Below are 26,854 nucleotides of genomic sequence, written 5' to 3'. Positions count from 1 at the left end.
CCTGCTCTGTTTCATTGTTACTCTGTCGGTGTTTGAGTTTTTTGGCTTGCTTCAAGTCCTGGGGCCCTGAAGTCTTTGTGCTGTGGTAGTGCTGGACTCAGCATGCTGCCTGTGTCCACACACTGCTGCCTCAGCACTAATAAGGCAATAGTATGATAGAGGGAGCGCCAGTTGTCTGCTTTCAACGTCCCTACTCAACCGTACCCTTACCTAATGCCCTCCCCCACAAAGACACCATTACCAGATCTTTTAAGGATCCCATATTAGGGAAAAAATCAAGGAGTCTAATTGTGGTTCTGAACTGGGTCTCCCTGGGTGTGGTAAGTTTTGTAACCCCTCTAATGAGTTGCTGTGTTTCCTCCTATGGGTTTATTGCACTGCATTCCAATTTAAGTCATGTCACTGACCACTGGAGCATCTCCTAAAAAAGCTCAAACCACATGGTTCAAATGAGGCCAGTACGGTTTTAACACCGTACACAATAAAACGACTCTGAGGCCCTGACAACGTGATGATTTTAATAGAAGGCGGCCTAACGAGGAACATGGCAGCACAAATGACCAGATGGGCTGAGGGGGAAAAATGTCAACGTTAACCAAAAAGTTTGTAAAAGTTAATAATGGAGGTTTTTTTCTCTCTCTAATGTTTTTATTAACAATGAGGGATTTATTGATATGTGGGTTTTCTCATATTTCTTTTTGTCTAAGCTTTAAATATTAAACTCGGGGAGCAAAATGGGAACATCAGAATATTTTTTATCAACTGCAATTATTCACCAGTAATAAACGGTTATATCACTTGACAACATAATGAGCTATAATAGGATCAGTACAGTATAAATTATTACACCCACCCTCCTCTGGGCAAACACTTTCTCTAATGCCGTCGTATGATAAAGTCCATGCACGCCTAACGTGATCGCAGTGTCCCTCTCTATTTTCAGCCTGCCCACCGACTGTGTCTGCTAATTTCTATATGAATATTTTTGGTGCGCGCTGTGTGTGTGAGAGTGGCATGCTGTAACATGTGTAGTGCTGAAGCTTGAGTGGAGCGGTGGCTGCATGTAACAAGAGGAGATGACTGGGCCATGTGGCCCTCAGTGTGGTGCTAAAAACAGCCCAGCAGCTGTGTGTGTGTGTGTGTGTGTGTGTGTGTGTGTGTGTGTGTGTGTGTGTGTGTGTGTGTGTCTGAGAGGTGAGTAAATGAAACGCCACCTGACCATGAGCAAAAAAAACGAAACATTGGAGTAACAGATAACTAATCAAACACGCATCAGAAATCTTAAAACGGTCATTATTGTCACACCAGTCCTTTTCTCGGCCCTGTTTCATCTTCAGTTCTGCGAACGGTCAGAAATCTGGGCATTGATTTGGATCAGTTCACCTTCGATAAACATGTTCGTTGTCTTATAATGCTTTTATCATCTTGTTCTGAAATGGGAATTATCATTATTTATTTTTGACGTGGCTCGATTGTAACATTTTGTTGTTCCTTGATTGCTTAAAAGCTGTCCAGAGTGCTACTGCGAGGCTTTTCACCCGGCCCGCTAAAAGACTCCATGTGACACCAGTTCTGTCCTGTTTTCATTGGCTCTCTGTGATACTTCGTATTCAGTTTAAGATTTTGGTGATGTCTTTCAGAGCTCTTCATGATGTGACAGGTCTGCTATGCATTTGAAGTGAGCTGATCAGTGTTTGTTGGATGTATCTTGGTCCAGGATAAGGACAGAAGTGGATTGTGCTTTTGAGGTTGTGGACACTGAAGCTTAAGACCAACCTGTGCAACTTTACTTACTTAGTAGCTCCCTTGATGCTACTTATAAGCAGTCCATCTGGTTCTGCTACAAGTGACTGGAATATTCACTTCTCAGCCACAACATGAAAACCATCTGCCTACTTTTACACAGGTTTCACTACATTGGGGTGTACACAAAAGACCTCTGCGGTTTACTCTGGTGTCTGGAACCAGGACAATGGCAACTGATTTTTAGGTCCTGTGCCAAGTAGGACTTCTGTGTATTGGGCCACTTCTTCTGGTGCATCTTGCCCCCAGATGCTGGGCTGATTTGGGAGTTAGGAGGCTGAGCTACTCTTTTCTTGCAGTTTTTGTGTTGACCTTTGCTGTCTTTATTGTAGTGGATTATGCTTTTTACAACTTCCCCTCAGATGTGGTCCAACTGCAATAATGTTTGATTACAAATAAGATGAAGCGACTGGGTATCTAAACTGTTTATCGTGTCTGCTCATTAGCAGAATGTGCTTTTGAAACCATCATTAGTGGAACATATTTTTCATGTCTACCACGACATAAATCCCACCTGCCTTATCGTCATCAAAGCAGACCTGACCTATTGTGGCATGTCCAGTGGGTTGCATGGTTGGCGGACTGGAATCTGGGAGGGGTCTGATGAAGGGTTAAGGCATTGGGTTCTTTATCGGGATCCTTAGATCTGTAAATTGTCTGGTTAGTATATGTGTCAGAAGGCTAGGATGTAACTTTTTCCAGCAGAACACTGAATTGTTATGGCCCAATGTTTTTTTTGGAAGTAATATTGCACTTAATTGTATTTCTCAGTAGTCTTTGTTAATCAGACATTTCAATTGTTATAAAGGGACAATTAATTCTATGACTCTGGTGGCATCTGTCATTTTTTACAGTGTGGTATGTTGGAGCAGCAGTTTATCGGCAGCTGAGAGGAAGAGGTTGGATAAACTCATTAGGAAGGCCAGCTCTGTTCTGGGATGCACCCTGGACCCAGTGCAGGTGGTGGGAGACAGAAGGACTCTGGCCAAAATAACATCTCTGATGGACAGAGTCTCCCACCCCATGCATGTAGATGTTGCTGAACTGCAGAGCTCCTTCAGTGACAGACTGCTGCATCCTCGATGCATGAAGGAGGGTTTCCGCAGGTCCTTCCTCCCTGCAGCTGTCAGACTCTGAACTGCTCCCAACAAACATAGATGTTTACAAGTTAGTTAATTAACCAATTCGCACTACAACCTGGTTTGCCTCTTACCTGTAATTATTTTTATTTAATTTAATAACTGTACAGTACTCTCTGTTTATAGTAACCATTGTCCTTAATGTAAATATGTAAGAAAAATTGTGTATGTTTCTGTTCTGTGTCCTGTGTACTGTTTGTTTGTATATTTGTCTTTTTGGCTGCTGTTACAACCAAATTTCCCCTTGAGGGATAATTAAAGGATTATTCTATTCTATTCTATTCTATTCTATTCTATTCTATTCTAAGACTGTAGTTCACTATTCAAATGTTGAAAAGGTTTAAAAATTAGTGGTGAATATAAGACTGAAGTATGATTATTGATCTATATTTGAAAGATTAGTTTTTGTTAATTGTTTTAGTTTTCATTTATTTGGTCTTTGTTTTGTTTAAATCTATTAATTAAAATGGTTTAAAAAAAAGCATTTAGAAAATTAGCTGTAAAAGTTCTGCTCTAATCTTCAGCCTACACCTTTTCAGTCAGTAATGCCTTCTTTCTATTTGATTCAGTTCTTTAACTTTTTAAACCTTTAAACCAATTTATATAATATAATTTAAGAAGGGAAAAAACCCCAAACAAAAACAAGAAAACCCCACATATATCTTCTGATGTGCATATAAAAAATGTATTGGGCCACCTGTCATAAAAAAACACATTTTAGAAATCTTTAGAAAACTTGTTTAAACCACAAATTATTTTGTTTATTAGGCAAATAACAAACTGAATGTATGTTTTCATACTCAAATTTTAGCTAAACTGCAGTAATGCAATATATGCAATACATTTAAATTGGTATCTTAATCAAAAAATGTGCTTTACTGTATTTTTTATTTATTTATTTATTTTAAACAGTGAATCTGAAAATTCATGCTAACAACAGTAACTATATTTACCTTAGCTTGTATGTACTGGTGGATTAACAATTACTGGAACATTTAAAATGAGTCTGGTAATTTACCAGTACTGTTAATTTAGTGCAGCTGTGGCACAAACCTTAAAATCGGTGGCGATCTAATAAATTAGTTCTTCCTTTTGGCTCTTTCTCACAAACGCTAAACCTCCATTTAAGATGCACATCTATCAATCAACCATGTAACCTGCATTTATAAATTAAAGACCTTTAAGCAACGCAAACATAAAAGAAATAAACTACAACAGTGCAGGAGATGTGTAGAGATCTGCTTATTGCTTTTATTGCTTGTATCGGTGGCGACTGTTGCTCGACAGATGTTTCCAGCTGTAGTCTTGCATTAATTTGTCCATAATAAATCCAATCTGTTATACTAAGGTCAAAGTTTATTGAGCTATTTCTGTTTCTGGCTCTACTCAGCTGAACCTTTGTTCACGAGGTCACCTTATCTGTGCTGAATGGTGAAGTATGGTGTGATGGTCGTGCATCAGGGCTTTGTGGAGACAAGTCTTCTGCGATGTGGGTGTATGGCTAATGTGGCAGTTGATCAGTAAATACCTCCAAGCTGGCTGCTTGCTGAACCACATTGTCTTCCTCGTGTTACATACAAGATGTTGTGTGGGTGTGGCAGCTTAGGAATTTTTGGAAGGCATTTTTGCTTTTTTTGTTTTTGTTTTTTCGGAGCTTGGCTGAAAAATAGAAAATAATAATAATACACTCATACCAGGCTAAGATGCATTATTCTGCTTTTGAGAAATACTTTCTTAATTAGTAATAAGCGATGAATATCATTTTTCAAGGATCAGTTGTCAAGTGTCTGTTTCAGTCAGCCAGTGAAGAAATAAGAGCTCGCTCCTCGGTGTGTTTTCACTGCAATTTGACCGCTGTTGAGCTTTCTTAATCCTCCTATGTCAAACCAAACTTACCCTGGGCATTTCCCTCCAAATAAAAACTCTCCGCTGTACTCCGTGTCCAGGTTTCATTATGAGCGAGCACCTTCACGCTCGCCCTCCTTCAGAGGATGATTGGTCAGTCCCCCACCCTCCCTGCTGCACTCCCCTTATTCTCTATCTCTCTTCCTACTTAAATACTTTTAGCATAAAGAGTGAGAAGGAGGGGAGGGGGATGGGAGATCCATGGGGGAGGGGAGCTGAGCGCTCGCTCTGTCACTGACGAGGGAGAGAAAGAGGGAGGGAGGGGGGGGGGGGGGGGGGGGGGGGGGGGAGAGAGCGAGGGAGGGGGGGGGGGAGAGAGAGAGGGAGGGAGAGAGAGAGACGAATTGTGTCCCATATGTGGGGAAAAAAGCATAGCAGTGCACATGCAGGTCTGGTCTGCTCCAGGGATTATCCTAGCGCTTTCAGATCTGATGGAGGACATGCAGGCATGAATAGGTAAGACTGCTTGTCTTCTCTGCATCTATGTGTTTATCTGCTGTCATAGCCCGCTGCTATCCCTGCTGTTTGACTTGGCCGGGCTGAAGTTGGAGGAAGACGGGAACTGAGCGTGTTGAAACAGCTCTCCTGTTTGGCCAAGGACCATGAGACATTTCCTTGAGAAAACTCAGCTTTCTCTGCCTTCTCCCTTCAGCCTCGCTCTGACCTGTGCTGATGCAGGGCAGTGTTTGCTTTAAGTGGGAACTGTGGTTTGCCGCTGTAGTGTGCATGTTATTCTGGGCTGAGTGGTAAAAGTTGACTGTCAGTCGGAGCAGAGTGGGTTTGTAGTCTGATACTGTGTTGTTGCCTGTTGGTGTCCACAGATAGCCTTGTGGTCATTGCGTAATTTCTCTTCTATGTGAACAGTACATTTATGAATATAAATCTGTATTTAATAGGTTTGTTTTAAAGCGAACAGACTGCTGCCAAAAGTATTAACAGAGCATTAAATAAAACGGTTGTTTAAGACTTGGTTTACATATCTGAGATTATGTAATTTATGACTTTTAATATTTGACTTATAAATGAACTGTAGATTCTACAGATGTGGTTTTCACAGAAAGCATTAATGACCCCAAAGGCTCAATGAAAAAACTTTCATGGAAATATTTTATTTGCACGGCTTTTTCAGAGAGGTGCTCCAGATGAGAAAAGCATAATAAAAACTAGAAGGTTAAGCTGATTTGAGTTGGTGCGTGATCAAAATTTCTTTCACAACTTGACTTTTCAACCTAAATAGAGACTTGGTGTAATTTAATGTGCTTTATCTTTGAAAGTAGACAAAAACAATAGCTGGTTATATTTAGATTTCCACATTAAAAATACATTTTAAATCATTTTACAGCTGAAGCTGATGTGTTTGGACAGCTGGACAGCTGGAACTTTGGCTATATCTTTCCCCTGCATTTTGTTAGTACGGCTCCAAAAGTGCTCTGTGTCCTAAGAATGCAGTCTTTATTGCCCCAGTGCACAGAGCAATGGTATGCATGAGTCTTTTTGTGAGGCAGATTTAGAAAGCCCTCTTTAGAGGCTGGATGCAGCCTCACAATCAGCTTAATGCCTGCCTATAATGAACGCCCTTGTGCGCCTCAGTTTGGTAGACTGAGTGCGTGTGTGTGTTTGTGTTTATATCAGTTTGAATTCTGTTCTTGTTACGCTGATCGGGCTCTTGGGTTGGTCAATAATTCCATCAAATTCCGGTTCAATCTTGTGTTTTATTTTCAACTTTAATTTATATATTTTATCTTATTCTTCCCAGTTAAATTTACCCTTCATTCTAATTTGTGTTGTACAGTTATTTCATTTTTAACCTTAATTTATATTTTATTCCTTCCTAGTTAAATTTACCCTTTTTAATTTTTCATATTTATTTCCTATCTTATTCATAGCCTTTCCTTTTTTTGTTTTCTTTAGGTCACGAGTAGTTGTCCAAGCATTTCACTACATATCGTACTGTGTATGACTGTGTACGTGACAAATAAAATTTGAATTTGAATTTGAATTTGTTTGGATGCGTGTTGGCTTGTGAGCTCGCCTTGCAAGCATTGGTTGACGTTTGAGTGTCCACACAGTGCAGCAGCCAGTAACTCCCTCACCTCTTTTTCTCTCTCTCTCGCTCTCTCAGGGCTGTTCTGTTGTCAGTGCAACCTCATGCCAGTGATGGACTACAGCCGGACGGGCACTAACCTTAGCTGGCATTCACAAAACAGCCTTCCTCCTTATTGAGACCAGCTCCACAGAATGCTGAGTCCTATTGTCCCTTATAGTGAGTACACTATACCCTTCTCTCTATCTGCTCTGCACACCAAACGGCCTCATTCCCTCACTTGGACTTTGCCTTAATCAATGAGTCTCCGTTCCAAAAATACACAGGAGCGAACATCGTGTTTGTGTAGTTTGCAAACAGAGGAAGAATTGACAGTTGATCGTGCAATCAGAAACGTGTTGGGCTTTTTTTCCTTTTCTTTTTTTCCCTTTCCTGCTTGACGTGCGTTGTGGAAATGCTAAACCCCGGGCACTGGCCCTGTGTGAATGTTTCATCAGCAGACGGAAGACACAGATGGGGAGAGGAAGAGGTTGGAGGGCTGATGGTTTAAACTACAGAAACCCTTCAGTCCTCAAAGTGTCATTTTACTTACACACACACACACACACATGCAGACACGGCCTCCTGCCTTCTCTGCTTTTTCCTCCTCCCCTCTCTCTATTCTCCCTTCAATGCTGATCTAATAACTAACATGTCCAGTGTTCGTCTCCCCCTTTGCACCCTCCCACCAGGTTTCATTTGAGTCAGAGTCCAGTGCTCCGGCTCTCCGAAACGGCATTGTTTGCCGGCCAGCATGGGGCTGCCTCCGTGGCCTCGGCCTCGAGCGCCTTTTTCCCATCTCTTTAAATGGCCTCAAAGGAACATTATTGGCTTGACAGTTACAAGAAAAGGAGGAGAAATCACATGGAAAGGTCAATTTAAAAAGTATTACTTAAAAATGGTTTGTAGGAACTTTTGATTGTGTTTTTAAATGTGGCTTCGGTCGCAGTGTAGGCGAGCGCGTGGGCGTGTGAATTCAAACTGGAAAACAGAGTTTGATTAAAGCATCACGAGCAGATGTTTGACAGTAACCATGGCTGTTTGTTTGCTTTTGGTGGAAAGGCCTGTTTCGCAGGTTACTCCTTTAGTTCCCTGCAACCTGCGGGTCCACACTCACTAGTTATACTCGGCGCTGCTGAAATGGACAGCGAGTCTAAGAATGTCACAAAGTGATGGTGGAATAGTAAGCATGCCTTCGGAGATGACACACTGTTGGTCCTTCATAGGACTCTTCCGGTACATTATGTTTTAGGCTTTGTGGGCCTCTGTGTGTGGCTTGCTGTTGTGATCAGGACACACAGTGCTTCTTTTCATCTTCTCAGATCAACAGCTTGATGGGTTTTCATGTGTGGTGCATTTCTGTTCTGCAGTGTTTCTGCAGCGGCGAGCTCATTTCAGAGCGGCCTGCTAGTATTTGTGCATGCAAAGTTCACACAGGGGATTGTATGAGCATGTGCAGCAGTGTTCGGTAGGCTTTGCCGTTTATTCTCAGACCAAGCGTGACACACAAATATGCCCCTGTGCTTGATTGTGATGTCTCGGCGTACTGTCTTTTAGATAAGGACGCTGAGTATGTGCAGTGCATGTGAAGACTCTCACTTCCATGTTGGAATCCCCTTTGTGGGAATGTGGAGCATTCCTGCTTCCCAGTGCTACTTCTGACTCCTGCTGTTGGCATTTCTGTTCTGAGTCAAGTCCCCTTGTATGAACACAAACAAGGTGACATGTGCTTAGGACAGGTACACCGACACAGAGTTTAAAGGGGGGGGGGGGGGAAATCAGAACCACTTCGACTTAATGAATAAGATGTCATAATTATTCGGTGTCTGAGTGTCTGATTCTATATTAGCCTGTTCAGCCCTTGTCCCCGTCTCCGGCCAGTCCAGAATACTTCAAGCTGGGGTGAGCAGCTATGGCCGGACCTGCGGAGAAACCTGAGAGAGATTCCAGGGGCCATGGATACTCCTGGAGGGATTTGGTGCAAAGAATCTGTAATCTGCACTTCAAACACACTCTTAAATCAGTCCCAGGCCGCCAACCCAAGAGTGCCCTAACTCTTGTTGCTGGGGGCCCCTGCTGGTGTAGCAGTACCTTTTCTTTTAAAACAGAATGCATGCGCACACACATATATACAAACACACACTCCCAGAGCGACTACACACAAGAGCCCAGATCTGCCAGTTTTTATAGCTCTCTCCTCTGACTGACCCCTCTCCTTTCTCTCTCTTGCTCTGTTTTTGTGTTTTGTGTGAGTGTCTTTGTGAATGACTCCGGCAAGTCATGGAGCGTTTTTGTATGGAGGAAAAAAGACTAGATCTCATCCCGGCTCCTGAAGGAGGAGGTTGGAGGGCCGTGCCAGCGCGTATCTCTATTGTAGGCAGAGTGAGTGGTGCAGTAGAAGGAGGTCTGTGAGGCCCTTGAGTAAACACACAGCCTAAAGTGTGTGCGAATAAGTGCTAGGATCATTAGTTTGGGTGTGAATGTGTTCCAATTAGCCACCAGAGTGTGTGCGTGCGTGTTTGTGTGCGTTTGCGTCTACGTCCACAAGAAAAGAAGGTTAGGAACCCAGGCCCTGTGAGTTCACGGGCTCTGTGGTTTGTCTCTCTACGGGTTTATCAGCTCATTAAGGAGACCTCCGCTCCCATTAAGGGTCCAATTAAGAAGCAGGGTGGTGAGGCTCATTCGGGTGGCAGCGCTGAACTGGATTCCTGAGGCAGCAGAATTCAGAGCTCGACAATGTGACACGTCTTCCACACCAGCAGAGCTAATTAGTAAATTACTACACTTGAGAAATAACATACTTTAATTGTCGTGTCTCGAGTGTTTGTAGGTGTTTGTAGTCTAATGTCCAGAAAACGCTCTGCTAGAAAGAAGAGAGGCTGTGGAATGTCACTCGAGCTTTCTCTAATTTGTGTGTGTGTACCAACAGAAAACAACAAATCCCAAAGCTGTCCATGTGCCGCGAGTATAAGCTCAGAGCACAGAGGGACCAAGGGATTTGGATAGAAAAGAGGGGGGGATGCAAGATGCTCAGTGGGAATGTGGGGGAATAAGGGAGGTGGAGAAGCGGAGAAACACAGATAGGAGATTGGAGGGAAAAGACAGAGCTGAAGAGGAGGAGATGGAGCGAGAGAGAGATTGGGTGGGTGAGACAGATGGAAGGGGTGATTGGTCATCACAGAGCCTTAGGACAGCTGTTCTTTGATATATTAGTGGACACAATGACCTAAAGCCAGCCTGTAGTCACAGAAAATAGGGACCCTGTTTTTTTTGTTTTTTGTTTTTGTTTTGTTTTTTGTTTTTTTCCTTCTTGAAGGGAAGGCGGGTGGGGGGTCGACGGACCGCTGCCATTTGTGGACGTGCATTAGCAGGCACGGGGGATGGGGGAGTTGTTTCTAAAATTACGAGCATGAAGTGACGCATCCAGCAATTATTCTGGAGGCTTTCTAGTTTTGGAGAGTGCTGAGAAAAGCAGCGCAAAATGAGCGTGCTCGCTCTCAGGCAGGACTTTGCATTTTGCTGCACTCTCATTAGCAATTCTAAACACGTTTGTCAATTAATCAATGTTTAGCAAAATGCCATCAGGTAGTTTGGCCGCTGCTCCACCTCCATCCACTCTGCTTAAAATAGCAACTTTTAATGCCACAGAACATTAATCTGCCTCTAATTTACCCTTTTGTTTTATTTTGAATCGATATTTATTTTTTTCACTTATCCTAGTTACATGGCATTACAAAGGTATTAAAATTGTATCATTAAGTTTAAAAAGCCGCACACACTTTGGTCATTTTGTCCTTATCCTCTCATGAAGTAATATTAGCTTCACACGCTGACAAAAACTCTTCTGACAGCTGGCCTGGAACAATCCCAGAGGGGGGTGAAACAAAAAAGGAGTAAGTCAAACTGTCATTCTGATGCATGGAGTGCAGATAGCTCTATCCACAGAAAGATGAAAGTATAGAGATAGAGACACACATACACACAAAAAACTCACAGAGGACATCCCTCAATGCCACTGCAGGAGATGGGCTCTGTCCTCCTGGGAGTGTACTGGTGAGGCGTCTTTGAAAAGAGCTGCGTCTGCTCGCGCTCTGGGCAGCAGGTGTGAAAACTCCCCAACAGAGCTCCCGCACTCTTCTGTTATTACATCTTTTTAGGGACATGAAGAGGGAGCAGATGAGCCAGATGCAGCGAGAGGCCTAGCGCGGGATTGTGTTTCATTTGAGTGATAGCAGGCCTGCGACTGAGAATTAGATTTATAATAATTTTCCTCAGCAATCTCCAATTATGCATGCCTGATATATGATGATCCCCGCTGGTCGGGTGCGCATTATCCCCGTTTTAACGTGGGTCGACGAGGGTCCGAAGAGCCGACCTCTAACGGCGTTTTGGCAATACCCCACACAATCACAGAGGCTCCTCTGCGACTGTGGGGTAATAATGCACAGGGTGACTCGACACGGTGTAACGCGAGTGTCGTACGAAATAATCCAAAATTTATGGCAGGAATTTATTATCTTTATCACCGTCTTCAGGTCTGAACTGTGCAAGGGGCTGATAAAATGTGTATTTCATACCAAAGTGTGAAAACGTCCAGAGACAATTTTCTACTCTGTCCACCAGCTAGGCTGTGAAATGTGGCCGGTGTCTCCGATTGGTGTTTTTACGACACACCGGTAGCATGCAGCAGCATACAGCCTAGAAAGAATGCCCTGCTTGATATTAGTATCATAAATCATAGTGAACTTGAGAGCAGAGGGCTTGAAACAGCAAATCAAGATAACATACATACACAAGAGATTTTCAGTTGCTTCGTGGTTTGCGTGCTAAACTGATGATCATTTGGGAGATTTCCTATTCAAAGCAATGTGTTGGGTTTTGAAAACGAGCAGTTGTGTTTAAAGAGTTCAGACGAAAAAGGGAAAAAGTCTGTCTTACATATGTATAAGTGCCAAGCGTGAGTTTTGTCCAATAACTCATCGATCAGGTTGTGCTCGCTGAACACGTCCCGACTGATGCGGTCATTGGAACATCAACTTTGTGATTTATCAGCACAAACACAACGCCCGTCACACTTTGCCCTTCTCCACTTTCATTCCCCTTTTGCAATATCGGTGTGCGGTGCTTTGTGTGACTGCGCCCCTTTTAAGCTTTTTTTTCTTCTCCCTTTTTGAAGTGGCTGTTTTCTGAGAAGTTGTCTCAATTGAATTCCTGACACACTGCCACAACAGCCGGAGCAGCATTCTCAGAACAATTTGACACTGTGCTCTCTGCAACTTTTTGTTCATAGGTATTGAAAGAATTTTGTTTTAGGCATCAAGTCTACTTTTTCATGTTTACTTTCAGGTAGAATAGCTGGCCAGACTTGGAGGGTAACTCTTTATATTTCCAAGACTGCTAATTTTAAGTTTATTTAAGCAATCATTTCTATCAGCTTAACTTTTCTTGTTAATAAATAAAATATTAGAAACAATGTAACAACTGCATTAACTTTGGTGTTGTGTAGATGTATTTATTTTCTGGTCTGTGGATGGGGCGGAGCTGAACTCTGAATATATCCCAGATTAAATTGATCCAAAGCTCTCTTGTTTACAAGCGGCCTCTTCGCACTCGGCGCGGTTTAATAGCCCACAGTCCCAGAAGGCTTGTTGCATCCGTGTCCGTTTTGTTCCTCGAGGCCGGGAAAACAAAAGTGCCGGGAATGGAGAAGAGGGGGGGAGCAGCAACCTCAGGGGAGCTGTGAAATGGCACTGGAGCCCTCCGTCTCGGGGCTTCCAGCCAAGATAAGGTTTCACCTCACTCACTGATACTTATTTTATAGGAAACCACAACGCAGTCGAGAGCGATACCAGCCTTTATGGGCCACGAGCTACTTCAGTTTCAGCCAGTCAACAGGAGACTCTGTGACTTTGCAGGTGGCAGATCTGAGCATTTGAGGGCAGAAATCACAGCACTCCCCACACGCTCCCCCGTTTGGCATAAGTAGTCTAATTTTAATTTTAGGGCCTCCTCAAAGGAAAGCTGGTCTCTGCTGAAGTGAGCTGTGCCACTGTCTTCATCACACACACTCCTACAATGGGATGCAGCTCACACAAGTTCCTCAATAAATCCCAGGCTGACACAAAAGCTGTCAGTAGACTGCTGCTGAATAGATTAATAAGATTTCCATAATTAGACAGGGCCCTGACAATAGGATCCTTTAGGCTTTGTCTCAGGGCCAACTGGATTGTCCGATCCGTGCACGTCTGCTGGATGGTCGTCCGCCACAATGGCCGCACAGACAGTAAGGCGGTCAGAACATCTGTCTCTCCTGGGGCCAAGAACACACACAAACAGTGGGAAGTTTTATATGCATACACAGAAGGTTCTTATCAACCTCCCCACACTCAGTCGCACTCGGTCAACAGAAGAGCCATGTCATTATCTGTGTATATTGAACTTGGTCACTGCAAGTGATTTTTATTCACTTTAAATTTAACAGCGTAAGTGATGAAAGAGAAAACATTACACACTTTATATTTAGATCACAGAGGAGCTTTACTTTGTATTGTTAGCATGAAGAAAAGCTTCGATTGTATTGGATTCATATTTGTAAACAATATTCAAATCATAAAAGTCGTCTTTTATATGAGACGGAGTTCAGGGGATGGTGGCGCATAAATAAAAATATCAGCTCATCAGTGTTACTTGCAAATGGATTACAACATTTAGTGATTGCATTAGCAGCGCTAATGCTTCTATGTCACAACCCAGCATCGCATTAAAGCATGTATTGAAGTTAATCTAATGATTGCACTGCTATCCACAGTATGTCCACATTGTCCTGATTTCCTACTTCTAATCTTAGGTTTCTTCCCGTCCCTCCAGTGAATTAATCTGCGCGATGGCTCTGATTTAAGCAGAAGTGTAGATTAGCGCTCGCTCAGTTCATTGTGGAGTGCTACTACTCCTACTACTAAAACCACAGTCCAGCACTGGGAAAGATCTAATTGCATGGGACGCTAAACTGCTCAGCAACCCCGCTGTTTTCATCAGGGGTGAATGATCACTCGCATCGCTCTGTGGAAGAATTATAATAACGCTCAGATTTAACAGTGAATTGGTTTTTCAGTTACGGGCAGCTGGTCATTACTCCGGTCAGCGGGGTAGTGTACCATCCTGTATTAGAACTACTCTAATGATGGAGAGGACAGCAGTTAGCCCGCCTCACTGAGTCCTCTAATGTCTGCGCAAGTCTGCTTAGAAAGGACGAAGTGCCTGCTGTCCACTCTTTCCCCTCCCTGCCTCCATCCCTGCCTTTACCATCCCTCCCTCCCACTGCAGGTTTTATGAGCTCCCCTGGGCTCTCATCCATCTCTGTCACACACAGGCCCCATTATTGGGGCTGCTCACAAACTGGTTGGGCTGCAGATGGGAAGGGCCTGCAGGACATGTATATGGTTTCTGCAGCCTGGACAAAGACCTGCAAGTCAGACCAAAAAAAAAAAAAGTGGTCATCTGGGTGTGGACAAGCCAATGTCTTCAGCATGTTTTTAAAAATAGAAGTGAACACAGTGCAAGACTGTTCTTGTACATCTTGTGGCCGTGGGTGTGAGGCTCTGTGGGTTGGGTGAAGCTTAGGGAAGCGCTTGAACTGGTTTGGCCATTGAGAACTTAAGGCAGTGCATTTGAATATGAAGGACATGATAATCCAATGGCCATCTGGTCTGCCGGTCTCATCTGACTGAATAAACAGGCGTAATCTGAAAACACACACGCGGAGGTTTGGAAATTGGGTAAGGAGGGAGGCCAAAGTTTGGGAGTGAGCTAGAGACCAAGAGAGCAGCAGCTTCTAATCTTGGACTGTGGATATTGAGCTTTGATTTAAATGGCAATAAGAGTCCTGGCTCCACACACACAGACAGCCATGAATAATGAATCATCAGGCGTCCGCTGAAGGAAAGGCAGAGACGGCAGCAATGATGACTTTCGCCATATTCCCTTTTACCTCCCGGTTTGTGACTGACGTAGTCCTCACCTTGGGGTAAATCATGACAGTTCAGTAATGCCAAGCTATGTGTGGAATGTCAAGCTAGTGCCTCAGCAAGATGCAGCACTCTTCATGAAATGAACAATCCTATAATTATAAGATTGTGATTTTGTTTTTTTTAAACCAGCTTTTAAACATTGTTAATTACATCCGTTGCATGAGGGGAAACATGAAAAACAGATTTTTCTTGCTCTTCTCTGTCCTGTTAACTCAGCGATGATCAATTAGACCACTGCTGAAGTCAGCCAGAGGAACAGGCATTCCACTTTCCCAATGTTCCATAGGAGACTGTGCTGATGAATAGCACACTATGCTGCATTTCCAAACCCACCCACCCCCCTTTCTTTCTTGCTTTCTTTCTCACTCTCTCCACACCACTGTCCACACACACACACACACCCTTGTTCATTTCTCCCCTCCCCGTGTCCAGCCGGCCACTGGGCCTTTGGAGCTCTGGTGTACGGTGGGTGGGTGGATTGGTGGGTGGTACGTGGGGGGGCAGGGCGAAGAGAGCAGGCATTCAGAGCAACATGCACAGGGAGATAACAATAGCTCCTCTGGGAGATCTGCAGATGCTAGCAGTACAGGCAATAGTAGTGGGATCTTATCGCTACGCCAACATAAGCTGGGAAAGTGCGAAACAACACATCCAACCCACTGATCAGTTCCCCCCCGGTTTGCCCACAAATTAAAAATTAAAATGAAAAACTGAATTTTAGGCATTCTGACACTTTCTTTGTGTGTTTTAAATATAAATAAATAAATAAAACCATGGTTAAGATCATGGAAAGTCTTGCTGTTACTGCACCCAGATGCCCATGTAAACGCCTACTGTGGAGAAAAACATGGCCATAGATGAACTTATATGATGACCAATAAACTTCAGGCTTTCCTGTCTAAATTTAAAGTGTAATGATTTTTCTGATGCAAGTCTACTTAGAAGAAAAATATAACTTTTATTTACTGTTTTTTTTGTTTTGTTTCTATCAGGCCTGTTAAAGATGCACTGGAACCCAGAGCATGCCCAGCCCCTCAGCCAGTGGCCTGAGCAGCACCTGGACGTCTCCTCCACCACCTCCTCTCCGGCCCACAAGTCAGAATTTTACTCTGGCCGTAGCCGCAGCTCCTACAACTACGCCTGGGCCAATGACGACATCTCTGCCCTTACAGCCTCCAACTTGTTGAAGCGCTATGCTGAGAAGTATGCCGGCGTGCTGGACTCGCCATATGACCGGCCTTCTGCTGTGGGCACCTATCCAGAGTCTGGGGCCTTTGGGAGCCTAAATAACCAAAAGACTGAGCTGGAGCCTTGGCCACTGACGCACAGCACTGAAGCCTATCCCCTGGGGCCTCCTGGAGGCCATGACAGCCATTCGGGGCCCAAGACTGCAGCCACGTCCACGGGCCCTCCGGGGATTGGCAGCGTGTCAGTATTGAACAGTAACCTTTCAGACTCAGGTTACAGTGGTAGCAGCTCCTGCAGTGGGTCCACTGAGTACCCCTCTCGCTACAATGGCACCTATCTTTCCTCAGGTTTTTGTCCGCAACCCAACGCAGCACTTCCCCCTGCCTCTCTCCACACTCTCCAATCGACTCCCACTCTTGTGCCCAGCTATAGCCCTGCCACGCCAGTCTACAACTACCCCCCCAGCACATACCCTCCTCAGACCAGCCTTGCTCCTGGCTACAGCCACCCTTCTTCGACTTACCTCCCCTCAGGTCTACCGGCCCCTACCCCTGTTCCTTCAAGGCCCACTGTGGTAGGAGGCAGCTATAGTTACCAGAGCACAAGCCTTGGGACATCTGAATCTGGAGGGACATTGAAAAGAAAAGCCTTTGAGATGGGTGTTGAAGATGATGAGAGTGGGGACCGGTCGCGGTACAGGAAATACAGCTATGACCCTGTGAAGGCTGGGGGAAGCTCACCCTACAGTGTGAATGATAAAACGGATTGCCATGGAAATGGCTTCAGTAGTTCAGGCAGCACAGACCCTCAGACCTTCAAGCCCAGTAAGCCCTCCTCTCAGCCCTTGGTGTCTCCTCAGTTTGGGGCGGCAGGGCAGTACAGCCCTCCAACAGGCATGACGGGGGAGAATGGCATGACAGAACAGGGATTCACCCAGCAGCAGCAGCAGCAGCAGCATTCCCAGGCTGTCAAACACCCTCCATTATGTGCTCCAACTGCTGAGGCTATGAAGAGTCCAGACCCGCGGCTGTTAGACCTCATCAATGGGGAGTTATTGGACTGCATCCCCGCATTGGGCTGGGGTGAGCTGGCTGGACTCACACATGTCAAAGCTGCCCTGGAGGAGGACCTGATGTGGCCCGTGTTGAGGCCAAGTCCAGTGGTGCAGCCACCAAGAGCCGTCCTGCTGTTCGGCCCCAGAGGAGGGGGTAAGACGACATTGACTCGCTCACTGGCTTCGCAGTTAGGGGCCTCCTTCTACCGTTTGAGTGGAACCATGCTGGCCTCTAAAGGGAAGCCTGAGGCAGAACACATTCTGGGGACTCTGTTGCAGGTGGCGGGGGCACGGCAACCCTCAGTTGTGCTACTTAGTCAGGTGGAAGCCATGGAAGAGGAGGGCCTTAGGCAGGTACTGCTGAGCACCCTGGAGAAAGCTCAGGTGGGGACCACAGGTCTGGTGATTCTCGTATGCGCCACTGGAAGGCCAGATCTGCTGCAAGATGCTGTCCATCGGAGCTTTGCTAAGCGATACCACGTCGGCCTACCAGATGTGGCTCTGCGCAGAGAGGTGCTGCTGCAGGCTCTGTCGCCCCAGGGCTTCAGCCTGAGCGAGAGGGAGCTGAACGGTGTGCTGCAGCGCACGGAGGGCTTCACTGTGCGGGAGCTGCTGCAGCTCAGCCAGCAGGTGCTCTCGTCAGCATCCTCCTCAAATGGAGCCATGCACGGCCTCACCACGTCCAGCAAACCCCCCGACTTTACAGACTTCGAGAATGCCTTCTGCAAGGTGCGGCCACACACCACCGCAAAGGAACTGGACACTTGTGTAGAGTGGAGCAAGATGTATAGCCACTGAGAAAGCAGCCAGTCCCAGTACTCGGACTGCATTATGACCCTGTCTCTGCATCGGCATAGAAAGCCTTTGGAATGTTTTTGTTTTTTGTAATTACAGATTATTCAGCCAAAAGAGCCAGAGAAGCTCACAAACATGGGAGAGATGACAAGGTTGTTTCACTGGCAGAAGCATGCAATGATGTGCTGTTTTTGTTTTGCTGTAAATACCCGCAATATTTTGTTTTTCCCAAAGAAAATAAGGATGAGGCTTGTTTAAGTGTATTAGTAGTTTGGCCAATGGGAACATCAGATAGCTGTTTTATGACTCAGAGATCCTGATTAGCCAGGGTCCAGGACAAAATCAATTATTTGTTGCAAGGTGAAGCGGTCCAAGCTTATGGATAATCAGGGTTTGGAAAATCCCTCCCCCCCTCCCCCTTGGCTGCTACTCTCAGGATCCTATTTATTACCAGTCCACTTCCATGCTTTCCAAATGTTGATTTACTCATTGAATTGCCACTAATCATTCAGTGCAAAGGGCTTGGGATCTGCAACATTTCAGCAAACCAGTTTTGACCAAAAAAACTTGTTAAACCAAATACAAAAGCAGCAGTAGTCTCAAATTTCTCCAAATGGGCTGGTTCTTCACATCGGTGTATTGATGTTGACAGCTTGTTACCAAATCACGAAACAGCAGCTTCTCCTTACTATTCTGCATCTTTTATTTCCTGTCATGTTAAAGATCACATACTTAATTTTGTATTATTCACATTCCGCCTTAAGTCCAGTTTCCCTCGAAATCTTCAATTAGAGCCACATTAATCCACCTGCACATCCAGCTTCTCCTTCAGCATGTCTGTTTTTTTGATTTCACTTACTGCTTTTTTTTTTTTGTAGTATGTAGTCATGTTTGAAATGCTCAGGAAGAATTTTACCTCAGAAATATGAAATAAAGAATGTATGTAATCGTAGGGTCTTAGTAGAGAGTGGCGGAGCGTGAGATAAAGATGCGAGGGGAAACCTGACGGTCTTGTAGTACCCACTTCAACGAGGCTTTTACCTCGGGAGAGAAACTTGAATCTGCTACAAAGAGTAACATTGAATGTAATTCAGGTATTTCAAAGGATTTTTGATGCCATAAATCCATGTATTATTATATATGAATATATACATTTTTTTCCCTGTTCTTATAACCTTTATTTTTATTGTAGTTTATGGTGAAGTGACGATTGTGTTGAAGAAATGCTATGTAGAATACAGAAAATATTCCTTTTTTGTTGGACAAACTGCTTGCAAAAATCTGTGATATCTAGTGTTTACACATCCTGCATATGCATGTCTGCTTTATGATTTCACTGCTGCATAACATCACTTGAAACTGTAAATACAATAAACACACACAATCACCTACGACGAAGCACAAGATGCCATCCAAAAAGACGAGTTTTGAGAAGTATGTGTAGCTTTTAACAAATCCCAAAGTATGAAAATTCACAGCTGATGTGTACATATTACATATGTAGACAATCCAAAGCAATCTCCCCTTTCCCAGCAGCTCTGTGGTTGTTTTAATAAGTGGGAAAAACCCGTCTTTTGTCTGCAGCAGCAGAGGTTGTGTGCATTAGACTGTTGCCATGGTCCTGAGGAGGTATAAACAGAATGATGTAATATTTCCTACCGTCCTTCTCCTCTCTCCGCCTCTCCCGCCCTCATCACTCTTTTTCTTTTTTTTCTGGTTTTCTCACTCCCCGATGCAATCTCATTAGATTGGATTGCCCCCTGGCCACAAAACCCAGTGGCCATGTGGCGTTGCATCTTCTCCCCACCCCCTTCCCCTCTTCTTATACCGATTCCTCTGGAGTGGAAGGGGTCTGATTGATGTCCAGCAACCCTATAGCACAGTGCAGACCTCCATTTCCAGTTGGTAGCTTCAGTCATGCCATACAGCCCCCACTGACTAAACTGATTGCCCTCTTGGAAATTCAAAGAAACACTTTTTCCAACTAGCAGAACAACCCCTGGCCCATCAGCGTTGTGCTGGAACTGCAAGCGATAATTCATTTGGTAATTACATAAATTTAAAAAACCTTTTGATTGCCTGTCCCCTGTACTTCTCACAGTTTGTCCAACAAAACAAGCTTTTATTGTGTACATTTGGATCTGTTATCACAGTAACTTTGTTCTTGGTTATTGTACATTTTCTGTAACCATTTCTACCTCATTTTTGCGGCATATTGTACATGAAAGTATTTATTTCATGTCTTTTTTGATGTCTGTTTAAAAAAACAAAAACAAATGATTATGTTCTTGAACTGTAATAGTCTACCTCAGAAAAGACTGTATTTTAAGATAAGAGTATCATACAATATTAAACAGAATTTGTCAATATTACTTTGTACTTATTTCGTTGCAGTTTTTCACTGGTTGACGTAACAGTAATAGCTATGGTTGATCCCAGCATCGAGGTCAGTTGCTTACATAGACGGTGTGTTGTTTTACGCACAAAGTTAAATCATAGGGCTTTGGATCTTTTTAGCTTGGACTGAATTAACACAGTTGGTTGCACAGTCAGCATATTAGGTGCTGTTAAAGACAGAAAAGACTCCTGTAAATGTGAGTAATGAAGATAAGGCAACCGAGGATACTGTGCACATAATTTTGCCAGTCTGCAAGCGTGTGTGTGTGTGTGTGTGTGTGTGTGTGTGTGTGTGTGTGTGTCTGCTGTAGCATCCAGAAGCAGTGCGAACACACCCCTGAGGCTTAAGGCCCAACACCAGAGCACAGAGGTCCTTCATCCCTGTCACTGTCTGTAAACAACAGCTCGTCCCAGCGGCCTAGCCTGCGCTATTTCTGGCCTTTTCCTGACATCTTTCAAACACTCAAAACTAAAAAGTAAATTTGAGCAACTCCATGCAAATAAGTAAAAGTTTAGCTTAAGTCTGAAAACAGAATCCGTCACTCCTCGGTTACAGGTTGTTAAAGGGCGTTTTGAAACATCTGAATGAATCCCGGTGGAAGCGTGGTGCTGCTGGCGTTAATGACAAGAGTAATTAATTGCCTAATAATGATACATAGCTCTGTTATAAGCACAACCTTGTGCAGCAGCTGCCCTTCATCCTCTGGTGAAGGATAATTGTCTCCGCAGCTGTTTAAAAATTATTTAATATCTTTTGCTGTCACAATCCCGATAACATTATCTGCAGAACAACATAACCTTGTAAAGGTAGACGGATCACGCAGTGGCTGTGGGAGAGTTTTCAGAGTACAATGATGAATAAATATGCTACTAATATTTTACCAACTGTGGTCTGAAGCCAACGCGTTTTTCTGCAAGCAGCAGACGCATATAAAGCTATAAAGTGCTGCCCTCACTACTTGATGACACTGCAGTGAGGGGGTTTGCAATTATTTGACCAAATGAGGGTACTTAAAAAAAAAAAAACCCATATGGTTACCTTCTGCATTTAATACTTTTATATCCTGACGTCCATCCAGGAAGAGCCTGAAAAGCAATTTGTCCTTTTTGTCCTACAGTGGGTTCTGTCCTCCAGGAAGTCAATCATTTTTGTCCCCCTGCTGATTGGAGGTAATTAGGCGAGCAGAGTTTCTAACTGGATAATAAAAGATGCTAATGAGTCGCTGTCCTATTTACTGATAAAGTGGTAGTGAATAGCAGGACACAGCGCAGCCACATTTCCCTGACGGCGGCACACAGAAGCAAAGATTCAGAATAATATAAAATTTATATTTATTCATTGCCAGACTAATTTCTTTATTTGGGTGGGTTTAATATGAAGTTGTGGTCATGTAAGATTAACAAGATGTTCTCAAATGAATCTAACCAAGACATGGACTGATAATACGTGTTTTTAATATCTGCTTGTATATTTGATGTTGTGCTCTCAGATCAGGCAGCATAAGACTGAATATTTTCCAGCGTGCGCTCAGACTTCATAACTAATGACGATGATGTTCATCGTCATTGAATGCTCCCGATTTGAAGGTCCCAAAACCCGAATGTTATTTATGGTAACAACTATCATTAAAAAAAAGGGTCATTCTCTGAATCTCACTTCACCCCGACACAGATCTCCTCCCTACCTATACGTGCTGCCGGCCTTCCATTGTACAGGCCTTGATACTGACAAGGTTGACATCAGAGGGCAGGTCTGACACGGGGTGAGTTAGGACTGCCAGCTGTTAGCAATCAAGTCTATTTTGAAGTCAGGGACACACAGACCCCCAGGGCCAAAGTAGCAACTAGCCCAGCCCCTCACTCCCCAACCCACTCAAATCAGCCTACAACCTCCGAGCCCCCCGGTCCCACAGATAGCTAGCACATCTGTATTGGTTCCAGATGTTGCAAACTTGCACTGAGCGTCCTTTACCTAAGAGCACCCCGAAACAGCGTCAGAGAAGCACAGAGCTTAGTGCAGAAATCTAAAGAATATGCTCCAGTGCCTGCCACACTGGTGACAGAGAAATCACATTGTGGCAGTGTGCAGCCCTCCTAGAGAATAAGCTCTTTGTCATTTAACATTAGATATAGGCTCTCTCTTTAATAACAGGCATAGCTGTTACCACAAATACCTGAATCTAATCTTTTAGGCTTTAAATATTTTGCCATTTCCGAAAAGAGAGACAAGGGCTAAGGAGACAACACCGGGGAAACGAAAGAATAATCATCAACACAATTATTATGTAAAGTCTGCACCTTCAAGCCACATACGTAATGGAAAATCCGCACTGAGCAAGAAAAAACAAAGGACACAAAAGAAACTGCTCAGGTTCTTTTAAAGGAAAAGCTCAAGCCTTTGCCGCAGCATTGTTTCTGTGTTGGTCAATCAAAGCTCTGAGGAAATTAGATCTGACAGGTGGAATGTCCTGCTAAAATACTTTGGCCTCTGCCCCCCGCTCACATGACCAAAGTGTGATCACTGAATAAATAAATAGTAAATAGATATACAGGAGAAAAAACAGACTGTGTGTTTAAGAACAACGAAAAATATATATCAGTGAGAGAAGAGCATTAGACAGGGATACTTATAGAAGGGGATCAAAGGGTTAACATTAGATATTCTACTAGGTTAGATTTGCTTGATGCTGGGTAGCCTGCAGATGCTCCTGTGCGGCGCTACATTTCATATCCCTGAACATGTGGCAGATTGTATGTATGTCACTACTCCCCCCCTGTGGCTAATCCGTGAAACCGCAGAGCCACAAGTGACAAAATTATGTAAGGAATCCACTCTTGATTCCCCTGAACTGAATTTTTGCAGAGTTTTTGTTTTATTCTTGTGCAAATTCCCATCAACATATACATTCATGCAAACTTCTCTCTCTTTCTCGGATTATTAAATTATAATTACACTACATTCAATCTCGAGTTGTTTTGAAATCACCAACCGTGATAATAAAATAGGATGTGAAACACCGACGCTGTCAAAAAACCATAATGACTTTCAATTACTGCAAATTCAAAACCAGAAAAAGCAAAACAGAAGCTGAGCTTTTTCAACACATCGACGACCCCTGCTGGCTTCACTTGGCAAGACTTTCACGCGTGTGCTTAAAAGCCATCAATACAAATTACATTAGAAAGGACTCAACCTTATAATGATGCTGGAATAATTCATACAGCTATTTTAAAAAATATGTAAAAATTTAAATCTACAGTATGTAATAAACATGTGATGCAAGAGTGAACTGTTACATTCATGTTAACGATTTCTAGTGTGCAGATGCATCAGATCCTGAAGGCATATGTATATATTTACATATTTTTGTCATACAGATAATAGCTAGAATGGCTTGTGCATGTTTCTGTATACAGGGTCTGTATAAACACTGTATAATCTGTATCGTTATTGCATTTACTTGTAAGTACAGTACATAAGATAAAGGCTATAACTATTAATGCCATCATCATGAGGTAAAAATGTTAGGGATGTTAATAAAATATAAATTGTTAAAGCAGAATTATAGTAAAATGGATTTACATTCTGAACTAAGACAGTAATGAATCAGTGCCCATATTTACAAAATGTGAATGTGCATAGAATAGTAATACTTAGATAGATTTACATGTGCATATTGCTGCATGCACAAGATTTCTATGAATGCATGCACACATATGGAAGGTTTCTTTTTCATTTGACTATGCAGTGCTGTAAATCCTTGGTACACCACATGCAGCAGCAGCTTGCAGCACCACCTCTAGCAGCAATAACTCAATAACTATTGAGTCTCTCACGTCGTTAGAAGAATTTTGTCCCACTCTTCTTTGTGAATTTGCTTGGGTTCTTTGAGGTTTGTGGCTCTGGACTGCAACCACAGCATTTCAGTGACCTGAGGTCTGGGCTTTGACTCGTCCATTGCAACACTTCTTTTGTTTTCCAGTAGTTCTGTTGTAGATTTGCTGCAAAAGAACAACTGGAGGACTGCAAGGAGACCAGGACTGCAAGGAGACCAGGACTGCAAGGAGACCAGGTGCTGTGTTTGCAAAACAAATTAAAAAGGAATCACTGTCTTGCTAGTGTGGGATTATAATATTATCTTATGCCATGTTATACCCCTGATTAAAGATTGTGAAATTATTATGTAGTTTAACTTTGCATTATTCTCCTGAATTAGAAGAAGGTGATAACTATTACATTTGTTAAATTGAAGCGTTAGCATGAAGTGTTTGCGTATTATGTCCAAAAATCTACACACCTTTGGTTTTGTCTTTTGAAAGGACATTGTTCTAGGAGTGTTGTGGTTTCTAGAGAAACTGAAGCAGTTATCTCCTGGCAGCCTGTCTAAACAAGCTGCACTTCTTCAGTCTTCAACTTTAACCTTTAAAATGCTGAGGCCTGCAGAGTCTGGGGTGTAGCTATTGGATTTTGTGTAGTTTCTCTGAGCACCGTAGGGCAGACCTTGGTCTTATTTTGGTGGTATGTCCACTCCAAAGATTGAAGTGTTTGCTACACTGTATTTACAAACACTTGCTGCAGACCAGCAAACTGCCAAAACTTCTGCTGTTTGTGTTGTTGTTAGCCAGAAATGCGGTTTTGTGTTGTTTTTGTTGGGAAAATAAATATGCTTTACATTTCAGACTCCTGTTGTTATGACTACCTTGTTTTGCCTACTTGGTCGCTCGACCAAGCTCACAACAAAAAAATTTGACTCCTTCCTAATGTGTGTGTGTGTGTGTGTATATATATATATATATATATATATATATATATATATATATATATATATATATATATATATATATATATATATATATATATATATATATATATATATATATACATATATATATATATACATATATATATATATATATATATATATATATATATATATATATATATATATATATATATATATATATATATATATATAGACAACCTGGGTAAATACAGAATGCAGTTTTTAAATAAAGATTCAATTTAGCTATCCAAACCAAACTAGTCATGTGTGAAAAAGTAAGAGTATTCACTGTGATTAACCACATTTTTGGAAAGGGGAGTTCAGTTTCACTAGCCGTGCCCAAACTTGTGTGAAATGAAGTAGACTAAAAGATCTAAAAAAGCAACACGTCATGCCACGAGCTAAAGAAACAGCAGAGAAACAAAGTCACTGATATCTATCGGTCCGGAAAGGGTTACAAAACCATTAGTAAGGCTTTGGGACTCCAGTGAACCACAGTGAGAGCCATTATCCACTAATGGAAAAAAACAGGGAACTATACTGAACCTTCCCGGGAGTGGCCAGCTCAACAAAATTACTCAAAGAGCACATCCAGAACTTATGCAGGAGATCACAAAGGAACCCTGGCCTCACTTACCTCAGTTCATGATTCAATAATAAGAAAGAGACTGGGCATCCATGGGAGTTTGAGTCATGTTAGCATTTCATAAAGAGAGCAGTCAAACATGGTGGTGGCAGTGTGACGGTCTGAGGCTGCTTTGCTGCTTCAGGATGACTTGCTGTCATTGATGGAAACATGAATTCTGCTCTCTGCCAGAAAATCATGAAAGAGAATCAACGGCCATTAGTTCATGCACTGAAGCTCAATCTCAGTTAGGATATGCAGCAGGACACACCAGCAAGTCCACGTCTGGATGACTAAAACAGCATAATGAAGGTTTTGAACAGACTTGAATCTAATTGAGATGTTTTGGCCTGAGCTTAACAAGGTCGTTCTTGCTTAAAAACCATCCAAATGTGTCTGCATTAAAATTCTAATTTTGGACAGAAGAATGGGCAGTGGTTTGGGTACCTTTTCCCTTAATAAATTAAATCATCATTTAAAAACATTTTGTATTTATGTGGTTATCTTTGTCTAATATTAAAATGTGTTTGATAATATGATACGTGTAAGTGTGACAAATACAAAAAAAAAGGAAATCAAATATTTCACAGTACTGTATGTATAGATTAGCTGGAGTTTGGCCCTACGGCACTTTCTACATAAGGTGTAGAAGTTTAAACAGCCATTAAAGAAAAGCACATATCAAAGAAAAACATTTGAGAGTGCTATAATGTCCTTATTTTCAAAAGTGAACAACTTTCTTTTTAATCTTATGAAACATGAACTGATGAGTGATGATGCACAATGTCCATTTAATGTTTAATGGGATCATTAATCATACATAATTTATGATTTTTAATGGATAGAAACACAGAGCTTATAACCACCACTTCGGTGTTCCAATAGCATAGTGTGTTACCTAAGAATTTATAATTATGCTCTGTTTTTATGTTATATTAGATTAAAAAAATATGGTTTTCTTTCAAAAAACCAAATGTTTTTTTGTTTGTTTTTTTTAGATGTGGTGAACTTTTATTTCTGTGATCTGTCATTTATCACTCAAAGAAGTTTTTGT

General features: G+C 42.8%; 1 protein-coding gene across 3 annotated transcripts; it reads left to right on the top strand.

Annotated features, from left to right (window-relative positions):
• The first annotated feature begins 5,146 nt into the window (after positions 1 to 5,146).
• On the top strand, positions 5,147 to 20,363 carry fignl2 (fidgetin like 2). Of its 3 annotated transcripts, XM_085393300.1 has the most exons (3): positions 5,147 to 5,303; positions 6,970 to 7,110; positions 15,950 to 20,363. In XM_085393300.1, the coding sequence occupies exons 2-3, from the start codon at positions 7,086 to 7,088 to the stop codon at positions 17,995 to 17,997; spliced, it is 2,073 nt and encodes a 690-aa protein (XP_085249426.1). In that variant the 5' UTR covers positions 5,147 to 5,303; positions 6,970 to 7,085; the 3' UTR covers positions 17,998 to 20,363. The 3 variants fall into 3 exon arrangements, with proteins under 3 accessions (XP_085249426.1, XP_085249427.1, XP_085249425.1); XM_085393301.1 differs by lacking the exon at positions 6,970 to 7,110 and having other exon boundaries at positions 5,160 to 5,303; XM_085393299.1 differs by lacking the exons at positions 5,147 to 5,303; positions 6,970 to 7,110 and adding an exon at positions 7,426 to 7,802.
• The last annotated feature ends 6,491 nt before the right edge of the window (positions 20,364 to 26,854 follow it).

Source organism: Rhamphochromis longiceps, linkage group LG20 (assembly GCF_057381845.1).
Source record: "Rhamphochromis longiceps isolate RC_006_pf linkage group LG20, R_longiceps_female_GT1.1, whole genome shotgun sequence".
NCBI lineage: Eukaryota > Metazoa > Chordata > Actinopteri > Cichliformes > Cichlidae > Rhamphochromis > Rhamphochromis longiceps.
The sequence above is the reverse complement of the archived record's forward strand: the minus strand, read 5'-3'. Positions and strand labels throughout refer to the sequence as shown.

Coding starts and splice junctions, on each gene's coding strand:
- fignl2 (XM_085393299.1), top strand. CDS start 7,685: ATGGGGCTGCCTCCGTGGCCTCGGCCTCGAGCGCCTTTTTCCCATCTC. Junction 7,803..15,949: donor AGGAGAAATCACATGGAAAG/GTCAATTTAAAA, acceptor TGTTTCTATCAG/GCCTGTTAAAGATGCACTGG.